The sequence below is a fragment of the Chiloscyllium plagiosum genome, chromosome 7, assembly GCF_004010195.1.
Source record: "Chiloscyllium plagiosum isolate BGI_BamShark_2017 chromosome 7, ASM401019v2, whole genome shotgun sequence".
NCBI classification, from domain to species: domain Eukaryota; kingdom Metazoa; phylum Chordata; class Chondrichthyes; order Orectolobiformes; family Hemiscylliidae; genus Chiloscyllium; species Chiloscyllium plagiosum.
In genome coordinates this window covers 50,249,165-50,276,373 of record NC_057716.1, presented here as the reverse complement: position 1 = coordinate 50,276,373, position 27,209 = coordinate 50,249,165, and the positions used below count along the sequence as shown (strand labels likewise).

The window sequence follows — 27,209 nt, the reverse complement described above, 5'->3', positions numbered from 1 at the left end:
TGAGTTTGCATGCCTTCCTCACTAAAGTTAGCTTCAGCCTTTAAAGCTGACTCTCCTTTTAAGTGTCAGGTTTTGAAGTTCAAAAGCTCTCTCTATACTTTCTCCTCTGCTGCTCTTTTTCCATCTCTCCTGCTTTTAATCGTACCTCAATCTGTTTCATTTCTGTTGCCCTTTCCTTATCTCTTACCTCTAACTCAAGGTGCTTCACTGACAATTTAATTCTTGCCATCTCTATAGATTCTGATGGTTTCTCCAGCAAGTTTAATGCTGAGTTACTGCTGTAATTATCTCTCATTTCCTCACAGAAACAGGCAGGACCTATTCCTGCAGTTTGGTCTTATTCACCTTTTGCAAAGCTTCCAAAATCACCACATCCACTTCCAGAAAACTTTTAGCAACTGAAAGAGCCATCCCAACCTTTGTCTACCCAACCAAACCAACACCCAAAATAAAGACATTAGCACCTACCACTCGCTGTTTAAAATCCTGCAAAGAGCCCCAGTCTTTTGTGGACTAGGGCAGACCACTCAAAACATTCTTAAGCAGGCAGCTCAGACCATAACTTTGCAACTTGTTTCGCTAAGTGTTCAGTGAAAATTACCCGAGGTTAGCAAGCTTGACTACCAGGTTTTAATGTAAACAATAATGTATTCACAAAATTACACAATTAAACACAAAGAACAGAATAAAGAACCCCTACAGAACTCAGTCTATCCAAACTAGACTTAACTATGCTGTTCCGAATACACACAAGTGTGTCACTAAGCAAAGTCCCTTAAAATACAGTTTACAAAAAAAGAACAGATGCTTATAGGTTGAAGTTACAAGGGCAGAAGGAGGGGGGAAGAGAGAGAGAGTGTGAGAGTGAGAGTGAGAGAGAGAGAGAAAAAAAGAGAGAGAAAGAGAGAGCGAGAGCGAGAGCAAATTTCCACACAGCTCACTATTGAACTTCTAACTAGTTCTGGACTGAACTGCTCAGCTAGAGAGCTGACCATTCCCCTTTCATTATACAGGTCACTTCTAAAACATGACCACTTTGGCCTGAAGTCTCACATATAAACAAAAGGCCTCTCAAAATCCTTTCATCTCTGTACCAAACTAGTCTAATCGGAGCCCGGACCATTTATGCCTCCTGCAAAAAAAAACAAGGACACAATATTCTCGAAAAAGGAACAACTTTTAGAAAAAAAGGACCAGCTTTGTGACAATGGAAATTGCACTAAATACTGAGTTCAGTAAAGCAAACAATTCTTTCTATGACTGAGTTAAATCTTCCAATTTTGCATTAGAATTTATTGTGTATTGTATTGAGCAACCCTAAAAGATATCCTTGTTACATCAGTGGCAAATAATTTTTTTCTTGCTAATTCATTTTTAATTAAAAAGGCTTACGTACCTAGCAACTGAATACATGAAGAGGAAGTCATTGTCTGGTGAGCCAGGAGTCTTCCCGTAATCTATGTATTTCTTTTGGGTTGCACTCCTGATGTCCTTCATCACAGATTCCATCTCCTTGCTCAAGTTCGTTATTGACTATGAAAAACAAATTAGCACAACCAAGAGATACATTTACAATAAAAAGACCCAAAACAGCGTTTTGCAAATATTAAGAAGAATGCAATTTTTTCACAACTATGAATAATAGTAGAACACATGGCACTCAATTTCAAATAATTAAGCCTAACTGTTTTAATTACTTCCCTGATTTATCAAACTATAATTACACTGCTATAATAAACTATAATAATTTTTTTTAATTAAATCTATCTGTCCTCAATACACAGAGTATCTCCCAAATTCGGCCCATTCATGTACATGTGAAAGGCTTGGCAATCTGGAGGCAATGTTCTGATTTCCTACATGCCAACCAAATGTTACTTCAAAACTTATATCACTCAATGAGGTGAAAATAAATTCACCCAACTATTTTCAGAAGCCACATTACTTCCTCACCTATCTACTCTATTCCCTCCAAATATAATTTTGAACAGAAAAATCACAATTTTCAATCACTCTTTAAAAATATTGTTATTCATCAATTTTCACCCTCCACCAGCTGTTTCACATCACCCGCAGCCTAATCTCATGTTTCCTTCTTAGGTCACTGCACAAATGCTGAAAGTTATTTTGCACTGCCACAAATCTCTACAGCCATCTAAATTCATATCTTTTATAATTTTATGTCTATTTATGCAGTCAGTTGTCTCAAACATTGTGATTCCATTACATATAAAAGGACATGCATTTATTCCCCATACAGAAACAACGTATATTTATTCACTTTATTCAGTCCAACACTTTCAAATGATGACTACGCCAGTCTCCTTTTCATTTCTACCACTATTTTTTCCAATAATACAATCTGAACTTTCCATCACTGGTTATTAATTTATTTCATCCTTTTCCCAAATTGCATAACTACCATGACAACTAGCACGAAGCTAATTATTTCTGTATGTTCTGGGGCTCTGGTTATCAATTCAGGATTCAACTAATGTTGAATGATCCAGAGCAGAGTAATGGAAATTTGTTACACAAATAAAGACAGTGATTATTTGGTTATATAGTTCATAAACCTATAGCAAAACTCAGTTTGCATTTGTACCGATGTGTGTCTCCATTTCTAATGATGGATATGCTTAAGGATGCAAATATCTGATAAGAAAGGTGATTTTTAATGTTTCATAGGTATTAAGTGGTTTAGCAGAAAGATAATCATAAATGACTAGCAAACCAATGTGAATAGATTATAAGCAAGCAATAATGGCATAATGATTGCACTGAACAGTGTTGCACATGGTAAATTAAAAGGATTCAATCAACATAACTTGACCAGAATACCATGAGAAATAGGCACAGGGGCAGGCTGTTAAGCCCCTCAAGCATGCTCTGCCAATCAATGGGATCATGGCTGATCTGACATTCCACCTGACCACTTTCCTGTCCTATCCCTATAACCCTTGATTCCCTTACTGATCAAGAATGTATCTCAGCTTTACATATACACAAGAACTCTGCCCTTACATTCCTCTGTGGCAAGGAAATTCAAAGCATCATAACCTTTTGAGAGAAGACATTCCTCCTTATCAGTCTTAAACTGGTGCCCCTTTATTTTAAGACTATGCTCTCTGGTCTTAGTCTAACCCGTGACAGGAAATGTTCCACAGAATCCTGACAGCGTGGAAACAGGCCGTTTAGCCCAACAAGTCCACAATGACTCTGAACAGCGTCCGACCCAGAGTCACCATCACAACCCTATCCCTGCAATCCTGCGTTTCCCATGGCTCATCCAGCTAACCTACACATCCCTGGGCACTAAGGGCAATTTAGCATGGCCAATCCACCTAATCTGCACATCTTTGGACTGTGGGAGAAAACCCAAGCAGACATGGGGAGACTGCGCAAATTTCACACAGACAGTTGTCCCAGGTTGGAATTGAACCTGGGTGCTAACTGCTGAGTCACCGCCCTACCACTGTCTCAGCATTTATCCTGTCAAGCTCCTTAACAATCCTATATATTTCAATGAGATTGCCTCACATTCTTCTACATACAAATGAATACTCTCAACCTGTTTCATCTTTGCTCATAAGATAATCCTTATATAACCAGGGATCATCCTACTGAACCTTCTCTGAACTTCCTCCAATGAAATGATATCTTTCCTTAAATAAGGGGACCAAAATTGCTCATATTATTCCATGTGGTTTCATCAATACCTTTACAGTTGCAGTAAAATTTCCCTCCTCTTATATTCTAATCCCTCTGGAATAAGGACAAACATTCTATTAGCCTTCCTGATTACTTGCTGTACCTGTGCACTAGCTTTCTGTGTTTCGTGTAAAGAACCACCAACTCACGCCCCATGCAAGTCCATTTGTGTAGTACCTTTCTACAGTTGCTGTTGCTACCTGCAGAACATTTCAGACAGTAATTGTCAACTATTTTTGAGTTTAAAGGTGTCAAAGACTGAACAGCACTATTCCGCTGTCAGTAAATAATGAGAATCTTCTCTCAATAGGAAAGACACTTGAAGTTTTAATTTGTGATTTAACTTAGAATCTACTGAAATATGCAGTTCCTTCATAAGATCTTCAAATTATATATTTTAAGCCGTGTTATTTGAACTTCATTTAAAACCCGAATTACGTAGAGAGAAGTAGCACTGTGCCTAACATATCATTGTGTAACTTTCATCCAACTAGTCAAAGCAATATCAAAGGTCAGATATACTCTCACAATTTCTCCCTTATTCATTTGATTACTTTTACCCTTGATGTCAAACAAGTTCATCCAAAAATAAGTGCTGAATCTCCCCAATTATATAATTATGATTTTTGAATGTCCTGTTACCATATCACTAGCAGATACCAGAATTTTCACACTTTATAGTTTCTTGATTTCCCTATTCCTCTTTTCTTAAAGAGTAAGATTATATTTGCTACCATATAATCCCTGGGAATTGTTCTGGAATCTAAACAACTACAGATGTTCAAAACTCATGCATCCATTCACACTGTCGCCCCCTCTTTTAAAGCCTGAGGATACAAATTGTCAGGTCTATTAGATTTGCCATCACTTCAGCTTCGCAATTTTGCCACTATCACTATTTTTACTAATATTGATTTCTTTAGTCCCTCATTCTCATTTTAGCCTTAGTCCTTTACTTCTGAAAAATTTATTACATCTTCTAAACACAGTAGCTTCTTGCCCACTGTTATCAGACTTCTGAACAGACCTCTCTAATGTTGATTCTGATCTCTCCTTCTCCGCACCTTCTTTGCAGCTATAACACTGTTTCCTGCATTCTATTCTGCTACCCTAATGCAATTTGCATGGTTATCTGCCTGTGTAGCATGCAATACAGTATTTTTCACTGTATCTCGGTACGTGACAAGAATAAATTAAATTCAAACGAAACAGATGCTTTGTATCAGTAATGCTTCTACCATTGCCTTATTCACCAGTATAATGTCACCAGTCTCTGCCGTTAATAAGCCCATGTTTACTTTCACTAATCTCTTCATATCTACAAACCTGCAGAAGTGGTCATAACCTGGTTTTGTGACTCTTGCTGGTGTGCATCATTCCCTTATCAATCAATTTCTTGCTGCTCCACTTGTATGAGCATCAAGGGTGAGAGATATATAAAAATAACAGATTCATCTGCAACATTCAACATGAATTGCATAAATTACTTTCTATCCTAGTCAGAGATAATCAGACAAGAAATAAGCATGGCAGCCTCTGTGAAGAAAATAACCAAGTTAACATTAATGGAATGTTGAAGGATCAACATCTGAAACTTGGATCTGTTCTCTCATCAAACACAAACTGACCTGTTGAGTGTTTCCAGAATTTTGATTAGGTTTCCAACATCAGCCTTTTGAATGGATTATTTAATTAGAAATTCAAAACTGAATTACAAAAGAAGATTTTTCAACCTTACACAAATGCTTACTGGGAACATTCCCAACTGTTCCTGTTGCTCTTCCACTTCCTTGATGAGGGTTAGCAGGCTCTTGCTGTTGTAAGGTGACCAAATACTCTTTTCCTCACTCTTTTCAGGATGACAAGGAAGAACACTGTTGGCAAATTGTCGACAGAGGGGGCATGTAAACTCTCCTTTGTCCACTGAGAAACTCTGCAGCACCTGGTCATTCTGAAAGAAAGTGACATCATCCTGATTTCAATGAAGTGCATCACTAACTTTTAACAAGTGATAGATCATTTCAGTTCTCAGTTAAACCCAGTGTCAATTAAGGTCTTTAGAAAGTATATATTTTAAAAAAGACATACTTTTCAATTGATAAAATTGCATCAGAGGAAGCAATACTTCACATTTCTTTGTTTTTCAAATTCACAATACAATAGCATAAATTTTACTAACATCCAAAGCAATCAAACAGACGGAAGATGGAAGTAAATGATGTTCCTGCGAAAAGGGAGCAGTAAACCTGTTTCTACAAAATCTTCCATCAACTTTCTCCCTTTAATATGGATTAGATTCCAAAACAGTCCTACAACCTATTTGATTTCATTCGTCCAAGCTATTTTCTTCTCCTGACAGCATTCAGTTCTTTCTGATGAGTCAAATACCCCAAAGCACATTCATGTTCCTTTATTCACTTTCCCTGACAGTTCATTCCAACAGCGTATCGACCTGTTGCCCTACAAGATTAAAGTATTTTTCAGTTTTCTACTCATCATAAAATGATATAGTACAGCAAGAGGTAATTCTGCAGTCCTAATCTATATGCTTCTACGTGGTTCCTTGCCTGAGACATTTCTTACCAAGACTAGAGACAGCCTCACTGAATTTCGGCTTGGAATGAAGGTAACACTGGCAAGGTAGATTTGATTCATCACCCCGAAGTGCTCAGAGACCATGAAGAGACAATCACAAAGTAACTTTTAATATGCTTCCCATGTCTGAGAGCATCTATAACAACAGGTAACAGGATTATAAAATTTTAAAAAACTGCAGATTTCACCATAAGCCTTCTTGTTATTTAGTCTCTTTTCCCTTTGCTGTTTCACTGATAATCACTTATGTTCCTCTTCCCACTCATCCCTTTTTTATTCATTTAAAACCTGTCACCTTGGAACTTTCTGGTTATGATCAAGATTCATCAATGTCAAAGGTCATCTCTACTTATCTCTTCACAGATGCTGCTAGACCTGACAAGTGCTTGCAGTATTTTTTGTTTATATTTCATATTTCCTGGTTACATATGGGACTAGTCCCAAAAGTATTAAGTTCAATTTCACAGCTTGCCACATTGAGATTTAAACTACCAGGCATTGGATTATTGGTCCAGTAACATATTAATAAACTATAATTCCTAGCTTATAGCTTTTCTCTGATTTAAAAGATGACAAGAAATAGGAACAGCATTAGACCATTCCCCACCTCCCCCCGTCCACCAAGGTTGCTCCGCCAGCCAATAAGATCATGCTTGAGCTAATGAGATCTAATTCCATCTACCTGCTTGTTTCTCCACAACCCTCAAGTTCCTAGTCAATTGAAATTTTCACTAATTAAGCTTTGAACATATATATCAATCGACGCAACCTTCAGCACTTGGTGTAGGAGAGAATTTCAAACACTAATGACCTTCTGAAAAAATTCCACCTCATCTCCATATTAACTAGGAACCCTTTATTTTTAAACTGCACCCACTTAGAGTCAGAGATGTACAGCACAAAAACAGACCCTTCGGTCCAACTTGTCCATGTCGACCAAATATGCTAACTTAACCTAATCCCATTTGCCAGCATATCCCTTGACACCCTTCCTATTTACATACCCATTCAGATGCTTTTTAAATGTTGTAATTGAACCAGTCTCCACTACTTCATCTGGCAGATCATTCCATGCATACACCAGCTTCTATGTGAAAAGGTTGCACCTTAGGTCCCATTTAAATTTTTCCCCTCTCACCCTAAACTAATGCCCTCTAGTTCTTGACTCCCTCACCCCAGGGAAAAGACCTTGTCTATTTACCCTATCCATGCCGCTCATGATTTTATAAACCTCGATTAGGCCACCTCTCAGCCTTCGATGTTCCAGGGAAAACAGCCCCAACCTATTCAGCCTTTCCCCATAGCTCATATTCTCCAACCCTGGCTATATCCTTTTCTGAGACTTTCAAGTTTCATAACATCATTCCAATAGGAAGGAGACCAAAATTGCACACAATATCCCAAAAGTGGCCTAACCAATATCTTGTACAGCTGCAACATGACCTCCCAACTGTCATACTCAGTTGTTCTATATTCTTCCACAAAAGGAATCATGGTCTCAGTATCTAGCCTGTCAAGCTTCCTCAGAATCTCTCTTGATTCAGTAAGATCATCTTTCATTCTTCCAAAGTCTGATGACTATAGGCTCAATCTGCTCAACGTATTTTCATAACACAATACCTTCATCCAAAGAATTAGCCTGGTGACCTTCTATGATCTCTTTACAATGCATGTTTCTCCTTAAGCAAGGTGAAACATGCATTCAAAATTGTAAACTGGTTTAAAGAAAGTGGAGTACATATCAAGAATTCATTAACCAATTAGCTACCATTATTAATTTGTATTGTCCAATAGATGTACAGATCACCCACAATTACTGCAACACTGTCTTGCAATCTCCCCATCGTGATTAGAATCAAAGAATCATCATAGAATCTCCAGTTTGTAAATAGGCCATTCAGTCCATTGAGTCCACACCACCCCTCAGAACAGCATTCCATCCAAACCCACCCCCCACCATATCCCCGTGACCCACATTTCCCAAGGCTAACCCACCTAGCCTGTACATCCCTGGACACTATTTAGCATGGCCAATCCATCTAACCTGCACATCTTTGGACTGTGGGAGGAAACCGGAGCACCCAGAGGAAACCCATATAGACACAGGGAGAAGGGCAACTGTGTGAAGTTTGCACAGAAACTAGAAGCAAACCCAGGTCACTGACGCTGTAAGAGAGTGATTCTAACCACTGAGCCACCATGCCACACTAAAGGTCATTCCTGATGCCGAAACGTCGATTTTCCTGCTCCTTGGATGCTGCCTGACCAGCTGTGCTTTTCCAGCACCACTCTAATCTTGACTCTTGTAACAAGGTCAGCCAGGTGGACCTCATAGAATGAGTTCATTGATTGGGGCTGATAATCTGGTTCATTCATCATTTTGATGAATTACAGATACAGACTTAAAAATCCATTTACCCCTTTGCTGTTCCTAGTTTGACACCTATGAGAAATACTCCAATTGCCTTTCTTGGGTCCAATCCTTACATTTACTATATTGAATTTCAATAGCCACTGTTTTGCCACCTGAAACCATGTCCCCTTGTAACTTCTTGTTCTCATTACTGGATGCAATATCCTTTTTTAAATATATTTTTATTCAAAAATCTCTTCTTTACAAAATTATAATTACAAAAATATAACAATTTAAAATTAGAACAATTACAATGAGTTAATTATTACCCTACTCTACAAAACAAATCAAAACTACACTCACTACAAATTTATAAATAAATAATGCCACTCAGCACAACCACACTGAAGCTCCCAACCTTCAGGAGTATTAATTACACCCGTATTTATTCAGGATTCTTCCTCCCAGGGCACAAGGCTCACTAAACCTAATCATCATGGCTAAACAAATGCCCTAATTAAAATGGCACACAAGTCTGTGCCCAGGAAATTCAAAAAGGGCTGTCATGTCTTATAAAGGAGTTCAGTTTTATGGTGCACCATGTTTGCGAGAAAGTCCTAAGGGTTGTGTTCCATAATTAAGTTACATCACCCCAACAGGCCCTGAGGGTTCTCAGGCACCCAGCACACCAAAATATGCTTCCTTGCACAGTAAGTGAGAATGTTAGATAGTTTTTTCCCCATTTGGGTCTAAGGAAGATAATTCGGCAAGACCAAGAGAAAAGAAACCGGGCCAACCTTCACTTTGGTCCCCGAGACTCTCTCTGTTACTCCTGCCATAGCGTTCCAGTACCAATGAAGCTTGTGGCATGACCATAAACAATGAGTGAGGGTACCTATGCTTATTTTTGGTACATTAGAGATTCACCCTTTTTGAATGTTGCAAGATGATCTTCTGCCAAATGAACCCTATGAAGGACCTCCAACTGCATGGTGGGTGTTCTGTTACAGATCAAGATCATTCTCAGGTTCTCCCGAATGTCTTCCCATGTCTGAGGGAATCTCCACTCCCAGCTCTTGCTCCCAGACTTCTCATAGATGCTCAATGTTGTTTGAGGCACCGCCCCCCAGTAGATGGTAGAGAATATTAACAAAGAGGGTGCCTGTGGCATGAAGCACTCTCCTTTGTGTCAGACCCATAGGGGTAGGTCAAAAGCGTAGTCTTTTTTTGGATAAAATCCCTAACCTGAAAGTAACAAAACAATCTCTGCTACGCAAACCATACTCGTGGCTCATTTGATCCAAAGACATCATGACCTTCCCGTCAACCAGGTCTCCCCTCAAACAGGAGACTCCCCTAGTTGCCCACAGTTTGAATCCAGGGTTGATCATCCCTGGCTGGAATCCCGGTGTACCAACTATATGGGTAAGAAAGGAGGTTTTAGATAAACTGCCCTCACTGTCGCTCTGCTGTTCATGCTTGGACTGTATCAATAAGGATTGGATTTTGACGGTATTCCATAACTGTCCTCATTTTATCCATAAACAACAGACTAGTAAGGGGGCACTTTGCCTGGGAGGCCTCAACATCCAAACATATTGATCTCTGGTCCTCACAAGCCCAGTCACTCACGAAGGACAGAAGGGAGTTTAGTTGGCATCTCTTAATAACCTGAAGAAGGGCTAATGCCCGAAACGTCGATTCTCCTGTTCCCTAGATGCTGCCTGACCTGCTGCGCTTTTCCAGCAACATATTTCCATCTCTTAATAACCGGAAAGTGTACTCCCCTCTGCCCCTCCAAACACTTGGGGTAATTGCAGTTTGGTGGGCTTAATGAAGGACCACATAGGACGCCAAATAAAAAAAAACTAAGCCAACCAGTAAGTCTCAGCAACATTTGCGTGGGAAACATCAGGGGGAACATTTGCATGGGATATAATAGACGTGGAAGGACATTCATTTTGATAAGGGCTATTTGACCTAACCAAGAAATTGGAAGGTCTCCCAACTTTGAAGATCTTATCTAATCTTGTCAAGCAAATGAGCAAAGTTAGCCTTAAATAATCGATCAAGGTTAGAGTAACAAAAATACCTAAGAAAACCCTCCTGCGATCATTTAAAAGGCAATTGTAATTCACCTTCGATATCAGGTACTCCCTTAAGATCTCCCACAGGCATAGCTTCTGACTTTGCAAAATTGATCTTATATCCCAAAAAGCCAGCCAAATGAATTAAAGCATCATAAATGGGGTACAGAAATTGCCAGCTTTGATAAGAAGAGGAGAACATCATCTGCGTATAAAGTAATCTAACGTGCTCATGATCCCATTTCCGGGGTAGCTATGTTCGGGTCCTTACTGATATTCAGCTGCTGGCAGAGGCTCACCAATGTAAACAATAGTGGTGAAAGGGGACAACTTTGACAACTGCCCCGACAGATATTGAAATTACTGGACCTTACACCAATGGGTGAGAACTGCACCCAACAGTCACTATACAGGACCTCCACCCAACTGACAAAAACCTCACCTAGACGGAACCGTCCACCTATTGGAATGATTTCTCTACATCTAAAGAGATCACCAAACTTTGAACCAACCATTGCTGACACATTTGGACCATATTCATTCATCTTCTAATATTATTGGAGGACCTATGGCCCTTTATAAAACACGTCTGGTCCTCCTTAACTATATTGGGCAATATCTTCTCCAATCGCAATGCAAGAGTCTTGAAGTTTGAATTTAGCAATGAAATGGGTCTATATGAAGCACAATCCTCTGGGGTCTTACCTTTCTTGAGAATGAGAGAGATGTTAGCCTCTCTCAGGGATGGCAGGGGGCAGTCATGACTGCACAAATAGTTGTACATGTCCAGTTGTACACGACCCTGACAGGATATTTATAATTCTTTGTAGAATTTATTTGGGATACCATCAGGGATGAGCACCTTCCCAGTTTGGAGCTGTCTTATTGCCTCCTATATCTCTTGCACTGTCAAGGCGGCATTAAGAAGAGGCTGTTCAGCCTGTTCAGAGGTCAAATCTGGAAGATCCACGTTCTTTAAAAAAAAATCTATCTTAGCCAACTTATCCTCACAGCATTCCGACTGATATAGCTCAGAGTAAAAACTCCGATATACTAAGTGCTACACTGATCCTTTTACAGTCACATGTAAGAATCCCAGTGCCTTCTCTGATTGATGCAATGGATTGGAGGGCGCTCTTTTTCCTGGCCAGGTATTTGCCTGGTGTATCGCCATGCTCAAAAAAGCTTTTATTTTGTGAAAGAGAGTTCTGTCTTCACTGTTTGAGTGAGCATGGACTGCAAAACAACCCGGAGAGCTGTGACTCACTGCAAGTTAATCACTAAATTGACCTATCAAAATACGTTGTATTGGCTGCCTTCAACCGTACCTTGAGCAGACGTTACTGCTCTCCGTTCTGTCGCTTCCGGCGAGCTGAATAAGAGATTACTATCCCCCTAATGTAGGCCTTCGCAGTCTCCCAGAGTATAAATGGGTTACTAGCTGCACCTGAACTGATGGCCAAGAATGCTTTAAATGCACTCGAGAGGTACTCAACAAACTTACTGTCCTTAAGAATATAAGGATCCATTTGCCAATGCCAGGAACCTGTTCCATTGCCCTTAATTTCAACTTCCAAACACACTCCGCATGATCAGAAATGGCTATGTTTCCGATTTTACAGGACATCTCTGAATCCAGAAAAACCGAGGGTGCTAGAAAAAGGTCAATCCTATTATGACACTGGTGTAGATTACAGAAAAAGGTGAAGTCTCTACCTGTAGGGTGGAGACATCTCCAAACATCCACCAGCCCCAATTCTATGACAATTGCTTGGATTACGGAGAGGTCTTTAGAGGACCTATGGGCATTCTATCCACTATGGGGTCCATGAGGCGATTAAAGTCTCCCCATATGATAGTGTATCACATTCCAAGGGCAATCAACTTAAAAAGTGCATCAGTCAAGAATCTGAGGGGGTATGCTGGGGGATATTAGGCATTTAGGATGCCATACTTGTCATCACGTATCAAAACTTGAAGAATTACAAACAGTTCATAGTCAACTTTAACTTGATCTAACAACTTGAATGGGAAACTCTTCTGGACAAGTACAGCCATTCTCCTGCTCTAAGTATTAAAGGACGAAAAACAAACACCCGATTAAACCCATCCTGCTTTAGGTGCTCTTTAACATCAAGATGGGTTTTTTGCAACAGAGCAATATCCACCTTCTCCTCCCCGACACTCGAAAGTACTTTTTTTCTCTTGACAGGGGAGTGAACTCCCTTTAATATTCCAGGTGCACCAATTGAGGAGAAGCTTACCCATGTCCCACCATAACAACTCTTGAACTTCTGAGATGAAGAATTCTACTCACAGCCCGCTGAGTATAAATAAATGAAGACTCATAGCATCTAAAAAATGCATACACTAAAACCGCATTAACAAAAAGCTTTCAAAAACTACCGCTACTAAAAACCAACAAACCAAACCAATTACAACACACAAAGGACATTTCAGGGGAGACTCTTCCCCCTCTGCACACAGGGGGCGCTTACACTATCCACACACACTTCCATAACTCTTTCTAGCTTGAGTTGCGCCCCAAACTAAGGCGAAGGATAAACAAAAATCGGTATTATGGACAAAGAAATTAAAAGTAGCACTTCACCCATTCCTAACCCTACACTGACTACAATTATCACTGTTAAAAAAAACCCAACAACAATTTCTGTAATAAAATAATAAAGATAAAAAAGTACAAGTAGTAGAGAAAAAAAAGGGAAAAGAGAACCATTATTGCTCATGATCTTTCGACCATCTGGTTTATTTCAAAGTGTCCAAATAAGTTATTTGCTTTTTCTGAGGAGTCAAATTCATGCACGGTCCCTTTGTGATTAAAATGAAGCACTGCCGGATGCCTGATGGTATATGGAATATCCACATCCCTCAGTCTCTTCTTCACTTCACTAACGAACCTTCTCTTGCAGATTATGGCCGGATAAAAGTCCTGTAAGAACATAAACTTTGATCCTTTATAAACCAGGGCCTGTGGATCCTTTCTCAGCAATCTGGAGGCTTCCATTACCTTTTGTTTATCCCTATAGGACTGGAATTGCACTCGGACCGGATGGGGGCACTGGTCCGAACTGGTCCTGCACACCGCCACCTGGTGAGTTGTCTCAATCTGCACCCGGCTCACCTCGACCTCCCAGCCCAGAAATTGCAGCAGCCATTCTTCGAGAAAACTGGCTGGCTACTCGCCTTCCGCTCGCTCTGGCAGTCCGACCACCCGATGTTAGATCGCCACCATCTTGGATCCCCCCACAATAACTTTTTAACTTTGTGCTACCTTCAAAATTATTTCAGTCACCTTTAATAAATATTGTGTGCAGTGCACGTAAACCTCAAAGCATCTGAAAAGGTTAATACTTGATTGAGTTCAGTAACCATCACCCAACGAGATGATATCACGGGGAACTTGTTCAGAGTAAAGAAAGAAATTGAGAGAAATAGACCTGGAGCTAGTGTGCTTCTAACAGTCTTGACAGGGATAGCACTACTTAAAGACTGTGAAAAATTAAAAGATATTATACAGTTTCTGCAATAAAGATGCTTTTTCCCCCAAGGTAGAAAAGAACTTGCAGTTTTTCTCTGGAAATTAGGCTAGAAGTTAAATGTAAACTCTAATTCATCTGATAACAGAAAGTGACTTTTGGAAAATTGCCAAACAAAGCTTTTAGGAAGAAAAGAGCTGGTGTTTACTGCCTATAATTGGGAAAACTCTGGCACTGGAAGAGACTACAAGGCTTCTATGCTGATGGCTGCCAAGCAACCCTTTCTGATTTTAGTTTCTGCTTAACAAACCTAGTATTATACAGAACAGGAAAACCTCTAAAGCTGCAAAAAAGCTAAAACTCTCTCTCTTCGTGTCTTGGTTGGAGTATTTGACAACATGATAAAATTTCCACAACTCAAGTCATTTGAATACCCATAAACCCTGACAAACTGAACTGTATTTGTTTTCTAAAGACTTGGAACCAGCAAGTTTGGAGAAGATTTGTAGTTCAGGTTGAGGTTCTGGATGTAAGTTTGCTCACTGAGCTGATAGGTTCATTTTCAGATGTTTCGTCACCATACTCGATAACATCAGTGAGCCTCCGATGAAGCACTGGTGTTATGATCCACTTTCTTTTTATCTGTTTTGATTTCCTTTGGGTTGGTGATATCATTTCCTGTTCTTTTTCTCAGAGGGTGGTAAATGGGGTCCAAGTTGATGTGCTTATTGATAGAGCTCCAGTTGGAATGCCATGCTTCTTGGAATTCTCAAGTGTGTCTGCGTTTGGCTTGTCCTATGACGGATTTGTTGACCCAGTCGAAGTAGTGTCCTTCCTCATCTGTATGCAAGGCAACTAGTGATAGTGTGTCATGTCTTTTTGTGGCTAGTTGATGTTCGTCTATCCTGGTGGCTAGTTTTTTGCCTGTTTGTCCAGTGTAGTGTTTGTTACAGTTCTTGCACAGCATTTTGTAAATTATGTCATTATTTACAAAACATTTAACTATATAATTATTCAAGCTGAAAGGTCAGTAATTTAAGCTGCAGCTCCGATCAGGCATTGCCATCATTGTGTGGCTATCATGAGGTAGGGCTACAAGAATGAAACTAAGGGAGCCGCAAAAGAAAACCTGTATATTTTGGTACCAGACAGTCGAGGAAATTGCTAACCGAACCACTTACAGCATTCAAGTGTTAGGCAATTTAAAGTAGTGCATGACTCTTTCTTAACACAGAAGTTTCTTCAAAAAACAAGAAAGCAGCACGAGTCATTGGAAGACTCCAAAATGCAGAACAACAACGGGAGAACTGCCATTACTGCAGGGGAAAAATAAGTAGTTAAATACCTAATCACATTTGGAAACTGACATCAGAGATTGTACTGCCAAGAAGATTTCAGACTTGAGCCAAATAGAACATAAAATTGAACATCCTGGATAAGATTATTCTTGGGTACAGAATAGTTTCTAAACTAAGAGCAAAGAACAGTTCAGCATGGGGACAGGCATTTAGGCCCACCAAGGCTGCACTGTATTATCATTCTTGAGAATGAAGAACCACCCTTGTTCATCCTTAATTTGTTCTATTATCTGGAATGGGAGATTCCTTTGTACTTGTATTGCCACTCCTCTGCTTTTGGAATTGAAAGAGTAGAAGAATAACCTATTAAATCCTCCCTGCTGTAACTTCAAATGTTCCTTGTCATTCAAGTGTGTTTCCTTTAACAGGGTGATGTCAACCCTTTCCTTTCTGAGGTTTGAGAGCACCTTCTTTCTTTTGATCGGGGAATGGCTCCTTTTTATGTTCCAGGTGCACCATCTTAACGAACCACTAATCATGACCGGCCAGAGTGGCCTGTGGTTCCCCGAGTGGAAGAAGCTTACTCATGGTGTGCCAAGTGAAGAAATATCAAAATTTATAAAATCTAAAAACTACCATTACAGGTACTACCAAAACTAAAAAAAACTAACCACTACTCTTAAATTAAACAAACAAACACATAAAAAACAAATTGCTGGAGATTTCCCCCCTCATCCACACAGGGCAACCATCCCAAACCTTAACCATCCTGCTTCCTTCCAGTTACGGCCACACCCCAAACCCAAGCAGTACAGAAACAAAGAAAACCTATTATTTATACGTGAGAGTTAAAAGTAGATGCCCACCCTGTCGTCTCGATACATCAACACCATTCTTCTTTAATAAAAGAAATAACCACCCCTCACCCACAGGAAACAAAGAAATAACAAAAATTACTAAATGAGAGAGATAAAAAAAACATTACATCAAAGCAATGCCAGGCCTGTAGGACCAACAACCACGAAAGGAAATGATATGCCATTGTCCATAGCATTTTTTCCGCCTGATCCAGACCATTTATTTCAAAGAGTCCAAAAAATAATTCCTTGCTTTCTCTGCTCAGTCAAAATTGTAAACAGACCTTCCATGGTTGACGCGCAGTACTGCTGGGCACCTCACAGAGTATTGGATATTCAAATCTCTCAATTTCATGAAAAGATTTGCTCTTCTTGATTTATAGCCCCAGAGACATCTTGAAACAACAAATTTTTGATGTTTGTACAGCAGAGCCTGTGAGTCTATTCCCAGCCTTCTGGAGGCTTCTATTATCAGTTGCTTCTCTTTATAACACTGGAGTGGCACTAGGACTGGGCGGGGGCGCTGATCCGACATGGGCGTGCGCATTGCAATCCGGTGATCCTGCTCCACACACACCCAGCCCAACTCAACTCCCAACCCCAGAATCTGCAGGAGCCACTGCTCCAGGAAGCTGACCAGGCTCTCAGCTTCTTCACGTTCCGGAAGCCCAATTATCTGCAATTTTTTCCTTCAATTTGATTCTTGAGGTTGTCAACCTGGTCCAGCAGGGCCTGAACCCAGTATTCCATTGTTCGAATCCACTCCTCCGAATTCTCTGTGTAGTCTCCGATGCCACGGTCCTTTGTTCAACTGCCTCAACACGTCGATCCAGCTTTCTAATCTCTTACTCATTCTTTTGTAGCATGGCAGAGATCCGTTCCAGTGCCGATTCAATTTTCTCTCGGAGTTTGTTTCTCTCAGACTAGATTCTGCTGCTCCAATAGGTTCAAAAGCGCCGTTGCGCAAGTTGGGGCCGTGGCCGCATCTGACAATGTGCCTGCTTGCAGTGGTCCTCTCACTACCTTTCTTTTGTTCATCTTCATCTTGTTCCCAGAACATTAGAATCAGATCTTAAAAGGTTCTCAGTATTTTGTGTTGCTTTGTTTTATTGAGTTTTCTTATGAATGACTAGTGGGGCAGACCCCAACACAGCAGACCTATCAGATCGCCGCCATCTTGGATATCCCTGTGTACTGTACCTTTAAGACAGAGTGAATGCTGCTCTGAACTGAGCGATTACAAGCACCATATGGGACTAGATACCAGTCCGAGAGAGTACTGGAAAATTGAAAATATGTAACATTTGGCCGTGAAACAGATACCTGGGCTTTGGTTGCTGCTTTGATAACAATTTGAATTTAAGCTATCATGCCCCCGGATACTAATTATGCCCCCGGATACTAAAACCCAACCGAGTTTAAATTTGTGGTTTTGCCAACATCAAACCAATGACATGATCCGATGTTGGGGATATAAAAATGTGGACATTTTGAAAATTAGAGAGAGAGTAACTGCCATCAAGACAGATCCAAGAAAATCTCTCTATCAAAGGTACCCTTTTGTACAAAACATACTTACAGTTAAAAAAAGATGATGTCCCAGGGAATTCAGCAGCCAGAAGAGTGAAATCACAGAAGATGAGAGCGGCTGTGTGGTTTTGCAATTAAGTTGATGTAATTTTAATAAGTGTCTTATAGGAACAGTATATTGTTATAGAGTTGGAAGCAGGTAATAAGCAGTTAAGAGAAAGGGAGGGCTTAAAGTTGTGAATAGTTGTTAAATATTCACTTTTAGAGTTAAAAAAATAAATTGATGTTATTTTCTTCAAATAGTGGAATTTGAGAGTTCTCTGTCAGTCATATTTTAACAGATTACGAGGCGAGCTGAGCTCTTCTGGGTGTTTGATTTAATTAACAGAGGGGCTCACCTCCGTGTTGTAACAAGCCGAAAACATTTATTTCACGTAATCACCTCACACACTGAAAGTGTTCAAGATTTTTACATTGCAGAACAAATTTTAATAAAACATTTCCATTGTTAACTCACCCGTAATGATTCCATATAAGATTTATGACAGTCAATATGTAAAGTGTGTCCACACGTTTGAACATACACACCACCTTCCCAACCTATGGACACTGACTGCAGGCAAGAACTCTAAACAAAGATAAATTATGAACAAAAATTTAGGGCATGAAATTTCATTTCATCATTGGACAAAATAAAACAATAAATGAAATGTAAAAGCAAAAGAATCAAGTTATCAAGACAATAGACATTACAAAAGATCATTAAGGGATATTTACAGGAAAGAAAATGTAAAAATTTTATTTCTAGCTTACATGCACAATTTTGTAAGGAACTGCTTATTTATGGAATTTACTACTTCAATTGGCAATTTAAAATATCTTGCAAATATAAAATATCATGCATGTAAAAAGATCTAATCAAAGGAAAAGCATCAAAGTTACAGCTGTTACAATGCTGCCATCTACAGATCATTTTGTTCTTCTTAAATCAAAACATTTTAAAAATCCGCAACAACTGAGGGCAAATTAATGTAGTACTACTTCACTAGACACAATTATATGCTCTTTCTTATGGGAAGATCATCATGGGATTGTCATTTATATCATACAATCAGAAACTCACTGCTGTAGGTTAAACATTTGTATTAAATTAAAAAGTTGACAATGTGTTTATCATGTTTGTTTGGCTATTTTTAAAAAAATTATATTTACTTGGAACTTAATTTTCATCAATGCCCATTTTAATCCAAAGCCAGCCTGCAAATTAAAAAAAAAACACCAGAGAAAATAGTTTATAGAATAGCTGAATGATTGTACAATAGAAATCATTGTACTGAACGACTGCCATATGAAACACAGAAGACTAAAACCATTTCCTTCAGTCTCTACTTCAAACTCAATTCTGCCTAAATACCGACTCCATCCTGCCAACACTCTACAATAAACCAGTCTAGCTTCAACTTTGATGGAAGGCTGCTACTTAAGGTCAGAGCCTAGCTTTTAGGGGTAATGTACTGGCATGGTTAGAGGATTGGCTGACTGGCAGAAAGTATGAGTGTAGGGATAAAGGAGGCATTTTCAGGATTTTAGCCAGTGACTATTGAAGTTCTGCGGGGATCCCTGTTTGTATCACAACTATTCATGTTATACATTAATGATCTGGATAAAGGAACTGAGGGTGCTGTTTCTATGTTTGCAGATGACACAAGGATAGGTGAAGGGGCAAGTAATGTTCAGGATGTGGGAAGGCAGCACAAGGACTAGGACAGGCTCGGTCAATGGGCAAAGAAGTGGCAGATGGAATTCAATTTAGGAAAGTGTGAGGTTGTGCACTTTGGTAGGAAGAATAAAGGTGTAGGTTACTTTCCAACTGGGGAAAGCCTTTGGTAATTTGAATAATAAAGGGACTTGGCAATCCTCGTTCAGTATTCTCTTGACATGCAGGTTCAGTTGGCAGTTCAGAAGGCAAACTGCAATGTTAGCATTCATTTCAAGAGGGCTACAAAACAAGAGTAGAGAAGTACTGCTGAGGCTATGCAAGAATCTGGTCAGCCTGCATTTCGAATATTGAGAGCAGCTTTGGACCCCGCATCGAAGGAAGGATGCGCTGGCATTGCAGTGAGTCCAGAAGAGGTTTATAAGAATGGCCCCAGGGATGAAGGGTTTGTCATATGAGCAGCAGTTGAGGACTCTGGGTTTGTACTTGATGGAATTTAGAAGGATGAGAGGGGAACCTGATTGAAACCTACAGAATACTGAGAAGCCTGGATAAAGTGGAAGTGGAGAAGATGTTTCCACTAGTCGGAATCTAGGACCAGAGGAGACACCCTCAGAGTGAAGGGACGAACCTTTTGAACTGAGATAAGGAGGAATTTCTTCAACCAAAGGGGAACAAATCTGTGGAACTCATTGTCACAAAGGACTGTGGAGACCAAGTCATTGAGTGTATTTAAGACAGACAGATAGGTTTTTAATTGGTAAGGGGATCAAGGGTGTTGGGAAGATGGCAGAAGAATGGGCTTGAGAAACTATCCACCCGGATCGACTGGCAGAGCAGACTTAAGAGTCCATATGACCTAATTCTGCTTCTATATCTTATGGTCTCATGTTCTTATAGATTGAATCCCAAGAATGATCTTTTGATCATATATGCATGCAATTTTTAAGACCATCTTTTTCTATCTCTTAATATTGCCCACCTTCAAATGCACCTTAGTTGATATGCTGCTGATATTCTCAGTCATGTCTTTACAATACTGGATTTGATAATTCCTCGCAGCTGTTAGCTGGTCTCCCACATTCTAACTTACAGAAATATGAGGTCTTTTGAAACTCTGTAGTCTGTGTCCTAACTCTCTCAAAGTCCAATTCACCGATCACTCTGTCCTCACTGACCTATATTGGCTCCCATTCAAGAAAGATTTTGATTTTTAATTCTTGTTTATAATTCCCTTTGAGGTTGTGCTTTCAGCTGTCTAGGCCAAGCACTCGGGAATTCCTTCTTAAACCTCTCTAGCCTTTTACATCACTATCTCATTTAATATACTCCATAGAACCTAACCCTTTGACAAAACAAAAACTTTTGATCGTTTGAAGTAACATAACTTTATGTGCTGCTGTCATCCTTTGTATTATAATGTACTTGCGAAGCACAATGGGATATTTTACTATATTAAAGCCACAATACAAATGTAATCTGATCTTGTATCGTACTGTTCATTAGTCGATAAAGATCAGAGTACATGCTAATGTTTCTTTAAATTTAGATTATAAAATTAAGGGAGGGAGATTTATCAGTTTATAAAAGTGTCCACCTTCTGTGCCTTAACAAAGCATCGACTTCCCAACCCTAAAAGCCATCTATTTTTCAATTTCATTCAGTGCAATCACCATTCCACTTATGTATCAGTGAAACTGCCAGTTAGTTCTAAAATTTAGCAAATGATTTGGTGTTGAGTCCACAAAATGAGATAATACTTAGTTAACTCACTATAACTGAAAATAGCACATCAAAAGAAGGAATTTGCATCTAGACACCCACATCTGAATGAATGTTATGTTATTCTAAAGGAACATTTCAGTCCATACTTATCAACCCTCTACCACATGTCACATTGGGATCACAGAGGACAGAATGTAATAATACCTCATCATCAGGCCTAAGTCAATACCATTGTGCAAGACAATGTGATATGTCAAGAGAAGGCGAAATCACCCCTCTATTTTCCACTCACTACTGATAGCTTGGATAAGGGTGGGAATAGACCCATTCTTCACATTGGACTCAATGTAGATCAACTTATGGACTTTACAAACAGTAATTCCAATTGAATGCAACCATCATACTGTGTTCAAATTTAACTTACAAAATTAAAACACTATTTTAAATCCAACAAAAATGACACTGACGTCTTTGAAGTACTGCTGCAAATCTGTGATCCTGACATCATGTGCAGTTCCACAGGTATCCTCAGGGTAAATTTGCTCTTCATCACTGGTTGGCAATTTCTTTGGTTCAGTGCTTCTACGACGGTGCCCAAGGACTGCAATAAATTAACAAGTCAGTACTGGCATGTATAAATGTCAGAAGTCCAGTAACAAGAACATTACATACAATTCTATCCTTTCTATCAAATCTGCAATATCCAAAATCCCAATGGTATGAAATTAATAACAGCAACATGAATTTGGTCCAAAGTAGACAAAAACCAGATAAGGTTGCAAGTTAAAATAGCATCTGGGGAAATATGTTTTGCTTTAGGAAAAGAATCGATTCCAGGGAAGGAGAGGAATCGAAGTCATCCAATCAGAGGAATGACTTAGAGAAAAACATGATACAGACAATCAGAGATGGTGCTGGATTCATTGCAGCTAATTAAATCAAATTCTTGCTTTACTACAAAGAAAGGAGTCAGCTGTTTGGGGGGTCTATGTTAAGTCGCGAAGATCTTTGCTATCCTTAAGTTTTACCATTTTGTATGCTATGATAAAGTTAATAAAAATATATATAAAAATCAACATACAGAAATGAAAAACATAAATGATTAATTAATTAATACTCATTTAGGATAGTAAGAAATAACTGTGTTCTGTTCAGTAAGGAGCAACAGATTGCAGTGTTGCCTGCTTGGTGCCAGGCAGGGGTTGGACATCTGCTCAGGATGGGAGAAAACCTGTGGTAGGAGGAGAAGAATCCATCGGTTGTCATCATGTAGGTATCAGCAACATATGCAAAGCGAAGAAAGAAGCTCTATACCGGGACTGAGAAGCACGAAATTAAAAAGCAGAACCTTAAAAGGTTATAATCTACAAATTATTACCCAGGCTGCATACAATTTAGCACAGGGCATGTAAAATTAGGCAGATTAAATCATAGCTAGTACAAGAGAAGTGATTTCTGGCTTGTGGGCCGCTGCCACCAGTGCTGGGCAAATTGCACATACTGGGGCCAGGACTCTAGCAAACTGTATAAATAGGGAAATAGAGAGTTAGAAACTAAATAATAGGGGCAAAGGTGCGATTACACGAAGATTTGGTATACCAAAGTGTACAAACAAGGTATGAGAGGAAAACAGTTATGTGGGACACAATGGTCCGAGAATGGGAGAAAAGAAACTAAAAAAAAACTTTACAAATACACCAATAGCCTAGACTAGGTGTCACAAAGGTACGAACAAAACTGAAGGCTCTGTAATTGAATGCATGGCATTCATAATAAACTAAAAAAACTGACAGAACACAGTGAAATAAAAGATATGTAATCTGATCGCGATGATGGCAATGTGGTTGCAGAATATCAATAGCCCAGAATATTGAGGGGTATATCAAAGGAGTAAGTGAGGTCTGCAGATGCTGGAGATCAGAGCTGAAAATGTGTTGCTGGAAAAGCGGAGCAGGTCAGGCAGCATCCAGGGAACAGGAGAATCGACGTTTCGGGCATAAGCCTGAAGAAGGGCTTATGCCCGAAACGTCGATTCTCCTGTTCCCTGGATGCTGCCTGACCTGCTGCGCTTTTTCAGCAACACATTTTCAGGGGTATATCAAAGTCAAGTAGTATAGAAGCTATTTTAATGTGGAGGTGTAGCACTGTTATTCAAAGATGCATTTTTGCAATAATCAGAGATGGCCTTGTTTTGGGAGATCAGGATGTAGAATTGCCTTGGGTGAAGATGAAGAATGCAAAGGGAAGAAACCACCAGTGTGAGTGGTCTGCAGGCTCCCCAACAGTGAATACAATTCGGGACAACTATTGGCTGCTTGCAATAAGAGGATGGTAATAATCATGGGAGACTTTACTTGATACATAAACCAAAAAAAACCAGATACACCAGTAACCTGGAATGACGTACTCATAGCATGTTTCTGAGATAGCTTCTTAGAGCAACTCATTCTAGAGTTGACCACAGAGCAACTTGTATTCTACTTGGTATTGCGTAACAACAAGATTAAATAGTGACTTTAGATTAAACACTTCCCGAGGTACCAGTGATTACAATATGATTGAATTTCACAAACAGTTTGAAGGAGAGATGATCAGGACTAAGACTAATATTTTAAACCTCTAAAGTGCAACTATGTAAGCATGAAAGCTGACCTAGCTGAAGTAAACTGGCATACTAGGTTAGGAGATAGATCAATAGAAGTGATAGATGTTTATGGGGATATTCCAGAATAATTAGAGTAAATAGAGTAAATTAGAGTAAATATTCTTACTATAAAGAAAAACTGAAGGGAAGACATCAAAGAAGATAGGAATTCATCAACTCAAGGAAAAGGTAGATAACTTCACAACAGTGAGTGAAAGGTCAGTTGATTGGTCAGAATATAAATAACAACAGAGAATGACTAAAATGTTAATCAGGAGGACAAAGTTAGACTACAATAGGAAGCTGGTGAGGATTTTTAAAACAGATAGTTGTAAAAAGGACAAATATTTAAAAATGAAATGAATATTGGTCCTCCAGAGCATCAGAATGGGGAGTTATCAATAAATAATAAGGAAATGGTGGATGAAGTGAACAAATATTTCATTTCTGGCTTCACTATAGAGGATACCAAAAAAATTGCAGGTAATGGCAGTAAATGAGGATGTGAAAAGGAGGGAGATTTGGTAAAATTACAATTACCAGAGAAGTAAGATTAAACAAACTGATGGAGAGGCAGACTAACAAGTTTCTAGGTCCTGATGAACTTTATCCTCGGATCTGAAAAGATGTAGCTCATGAACAAGTAGATGTTAACAGATAGTGGTAATTTTCAAAAATTCCCCAGATTCAGGAAATGTTTCATCAGACTGGAAAGTAGCTAGTGTAACACTTCTATTCAAGAATGGAAGAGAGCAGAAAATTTGAAGATTTGGTCCAGCTAGCTTGCTGGCTATCACCAGGGAAGCTGTTGGAATCAAATCATTAAAGAAATTATAATTGCACGCTTTCATAAATTCAAGCTAATAAACAAGAAACAGCACGGTTTTGTCAAGAGGAAATCATGTTTAACCAATTTATTGCAGTAACATGCGCTGTGTACATGGATTTCCACAAGACATTACTGTGGAAATCAAAAACTCTCAGTACATGGAGATGACATGAAGAGAAGCAGCATTGACTAGCAAAGAGTATGCAATTATGAATTATTTTCTGATGGACAGGACATGATGAGCGGAGTCCCGCAGGAAATGCATTGGGTCCTCTACTTATATCAATGAATGAGATGAGAGGAAGAAAGGTATGCCATCAAAATTCACAGAATACACCAAGAGTGGGTGGCACGGTGGTTAGCACTGCTGCCTCACAGCGCCAGAGACCCGGGTTCAATTCCCGCCTCAGGCGACTGACTGTGTGGAGTTTGCACGTTCTCCCCGTGTCTGCGTGGGTTTCCTCCGGGTGCTCCGGTTTCCTCCCACAGTCCAAAGATGTGCAAGTCAGGTGAATTGGCCATGCTAAATTGCCAGTAGTGTTAGGTAAGGGGTAAATGTAGGGGTATGGGTGGGTTGCGCTTCGGCGGGGCGGTGTGGACTTGTTGGGCCGAAGGGCCTGTTTCCACACTGTAAGTAATCTAATCTAATAGCTAGAAAACAATGTTGTTCAGGTGACACACAGATGGAAGACTGATATAGTCAGGTGACTGAATGGGCAAAAATCTGACAAATGGAACATAATGTGAGTACAAGAATGCTTGTGGCATGATAGTATTGACTCCACCTCTAAGCCAGGAAGTCCAGGTTCAAATTCCATTTGCTCCAGAGGTGTGAAACACTTCTCTGAACAGGTTGATTAGAAAATACAAATGGGAACATGTGAAGTTGCTCAGTTTGGCAGGAAGAATGACAAAAGGTATCACTTAAATGAAGAATGACTGCAGAATTCTAAGGTCCAGATAGATTTAGGTGTTTGAGAGCATAAGTTACCAAGGTTAGCATGTATCTCATATAATCAAGATAGCTTATTGGACGCAATCCTTTATTATGAAAGGAACTGAACATAAAAGATAGAAATATAGAACAGTGAGCCTGACGTTGGTGGTGGGAAAGTTGTTGGAGGGAATCCTGAGGGACAGAATGCACTTGTATTTAGAAAGGCAAGGACTGATTAAGGATAGTCAACATGGTTTTGTGCGTGAGAAATCATGTCTCTCAAACTTGATTGAGTTTTTTGAAGTAACAAAGAGGATTGATGAGGGCAGGGCAGTAGATGTGATCTATATGGACTTCAGTAAGGCGTTCGACAAGGTTCCCCATGGGAGACTGGTTAGCAAGGTTAGATCTCATGGAATACAGGAAGAACTTGCCATTTGGATACAGAACTGGCTCAAAGGTAGAAGACAGAGGGTAGTGATGGAGGGTTGTTTTTCAGACTGGAGGTCTGTGACCAGTGGAGAGCTACAAGGTTCAGTACTGGGTCCACTACTTTTCATCATTTATATTAATGATTTGGATGTGAGCTGAAGAGAGGTACGGTTAGTAAGTTTGCAAATGACACCAAAATTGGAGGTGCAGTGCACAATGAAGAAGAGAAGATTACCTCAGATTACAATGGGATCTTGATGAGATGGGCCAATGGGCTGAGAAGTAGCACATGGAGTTTAATTTAGATAAATGCGAGATGCTGTATTTTGGGAAAGCAAATCAGAGCAGGACATATACGCTTAATGATAAAGTCCTAGGGAATGTTGCCGAACAAAGAGACCTTGGAGTGCAGGTTCATAGCTCCTTGAAAGTAGAGTCACAGGTAGATAGGATAGTGAAGCATGCATTTGGTATGCTTTCTTTTATTGGTCAGAGTATTGAGTACAGGAGTTGGGAGGTCATGTTGTGGCTGTACAGGACATTGGTTAGGCCACTGTTAGAATATTGCGTGCAATTCTGGTCTCCTTCCTATCAGAAAGATGTTGTGAAACTTGAAAGGGTTCAGAAAAGATTTACAAGGATGTTGCCAGGGTTGAAGAATTTGAGTTATTGGCTAGGACTGTGTTCCCTGGAGCGTCAGAGGCTGAGGAGTGACCTTATAGAGGTTTATAAAATCATGAGGGGCATGGATAGGATAAATAGACAAGGTCTTTTCCCTGGAGTCAGGGAGTCTAGAACTGGAGGGCATAGGTTTAGGTTGAGAGAGCAAAGATATAAAAGACACCTATGGGGCAACAAATGGGCTGCCAGAGGAAGTGGTGGAGGCTGGTACAATTGCAACATCTAAAAGGCATCTGGATGGGTATATGAATAGGACGGGTTTGGAGGGATATGGTCCAGCTGCTGGTAAGTAGAACTAGATTGGGTTGGGATACCT

The 27,209-nt window shown here is 39.7% G+C and overlaps 1 protein-coding gene across 10 annotated transcripts in view; it reads right to left on the bottom strand.

Moving 5' to 3' along the window:
• The window catches only part of ubr3 (ubiquitin protein ligase E3 component n-recognin 3), a 351,638-nt gene that overhangs the window by 108,764 nt on the left and 215,665 nt on the right, over positions 1 to 27,209 (bottom strand). For 5 of the 10 annotated variants that reach the window (XM_043693670.1, XM_043693671.1, XM_043693673.1 and 2 more), the window contains 5 exons: positions 21,838 to 21,971; positions 19,141 to 19,185; positions 18,446 to 18,556; positions 5,450 to 5,662; positions 1,397 to 1,533 (listed from right to left, as the gene is read on the bottom strand). In XM_043693670.1, coding sequence (XP_043549605.1) covers positions 1,397 to 1,533; positions 5,450 to 5,662; positions 18,446 to 18,556; positions 19,141 to 19,185; positions 21,838 to 21,971 — 640 coding nt within the window. The remainder of the gene's footprint in view (positions 1 to 1,396; positions 1,534 to 5,449; positions 5,663 to 18,445; positions 18,557 to 19,140; positions 19,186 to 21,837; positions 21,972 to 27,209) is intronic. The other 5 variants (XM_043693674.1, XM_043693676.1, XM_043693675.1 and 2 more) reach the window with 3 other exon arrangements.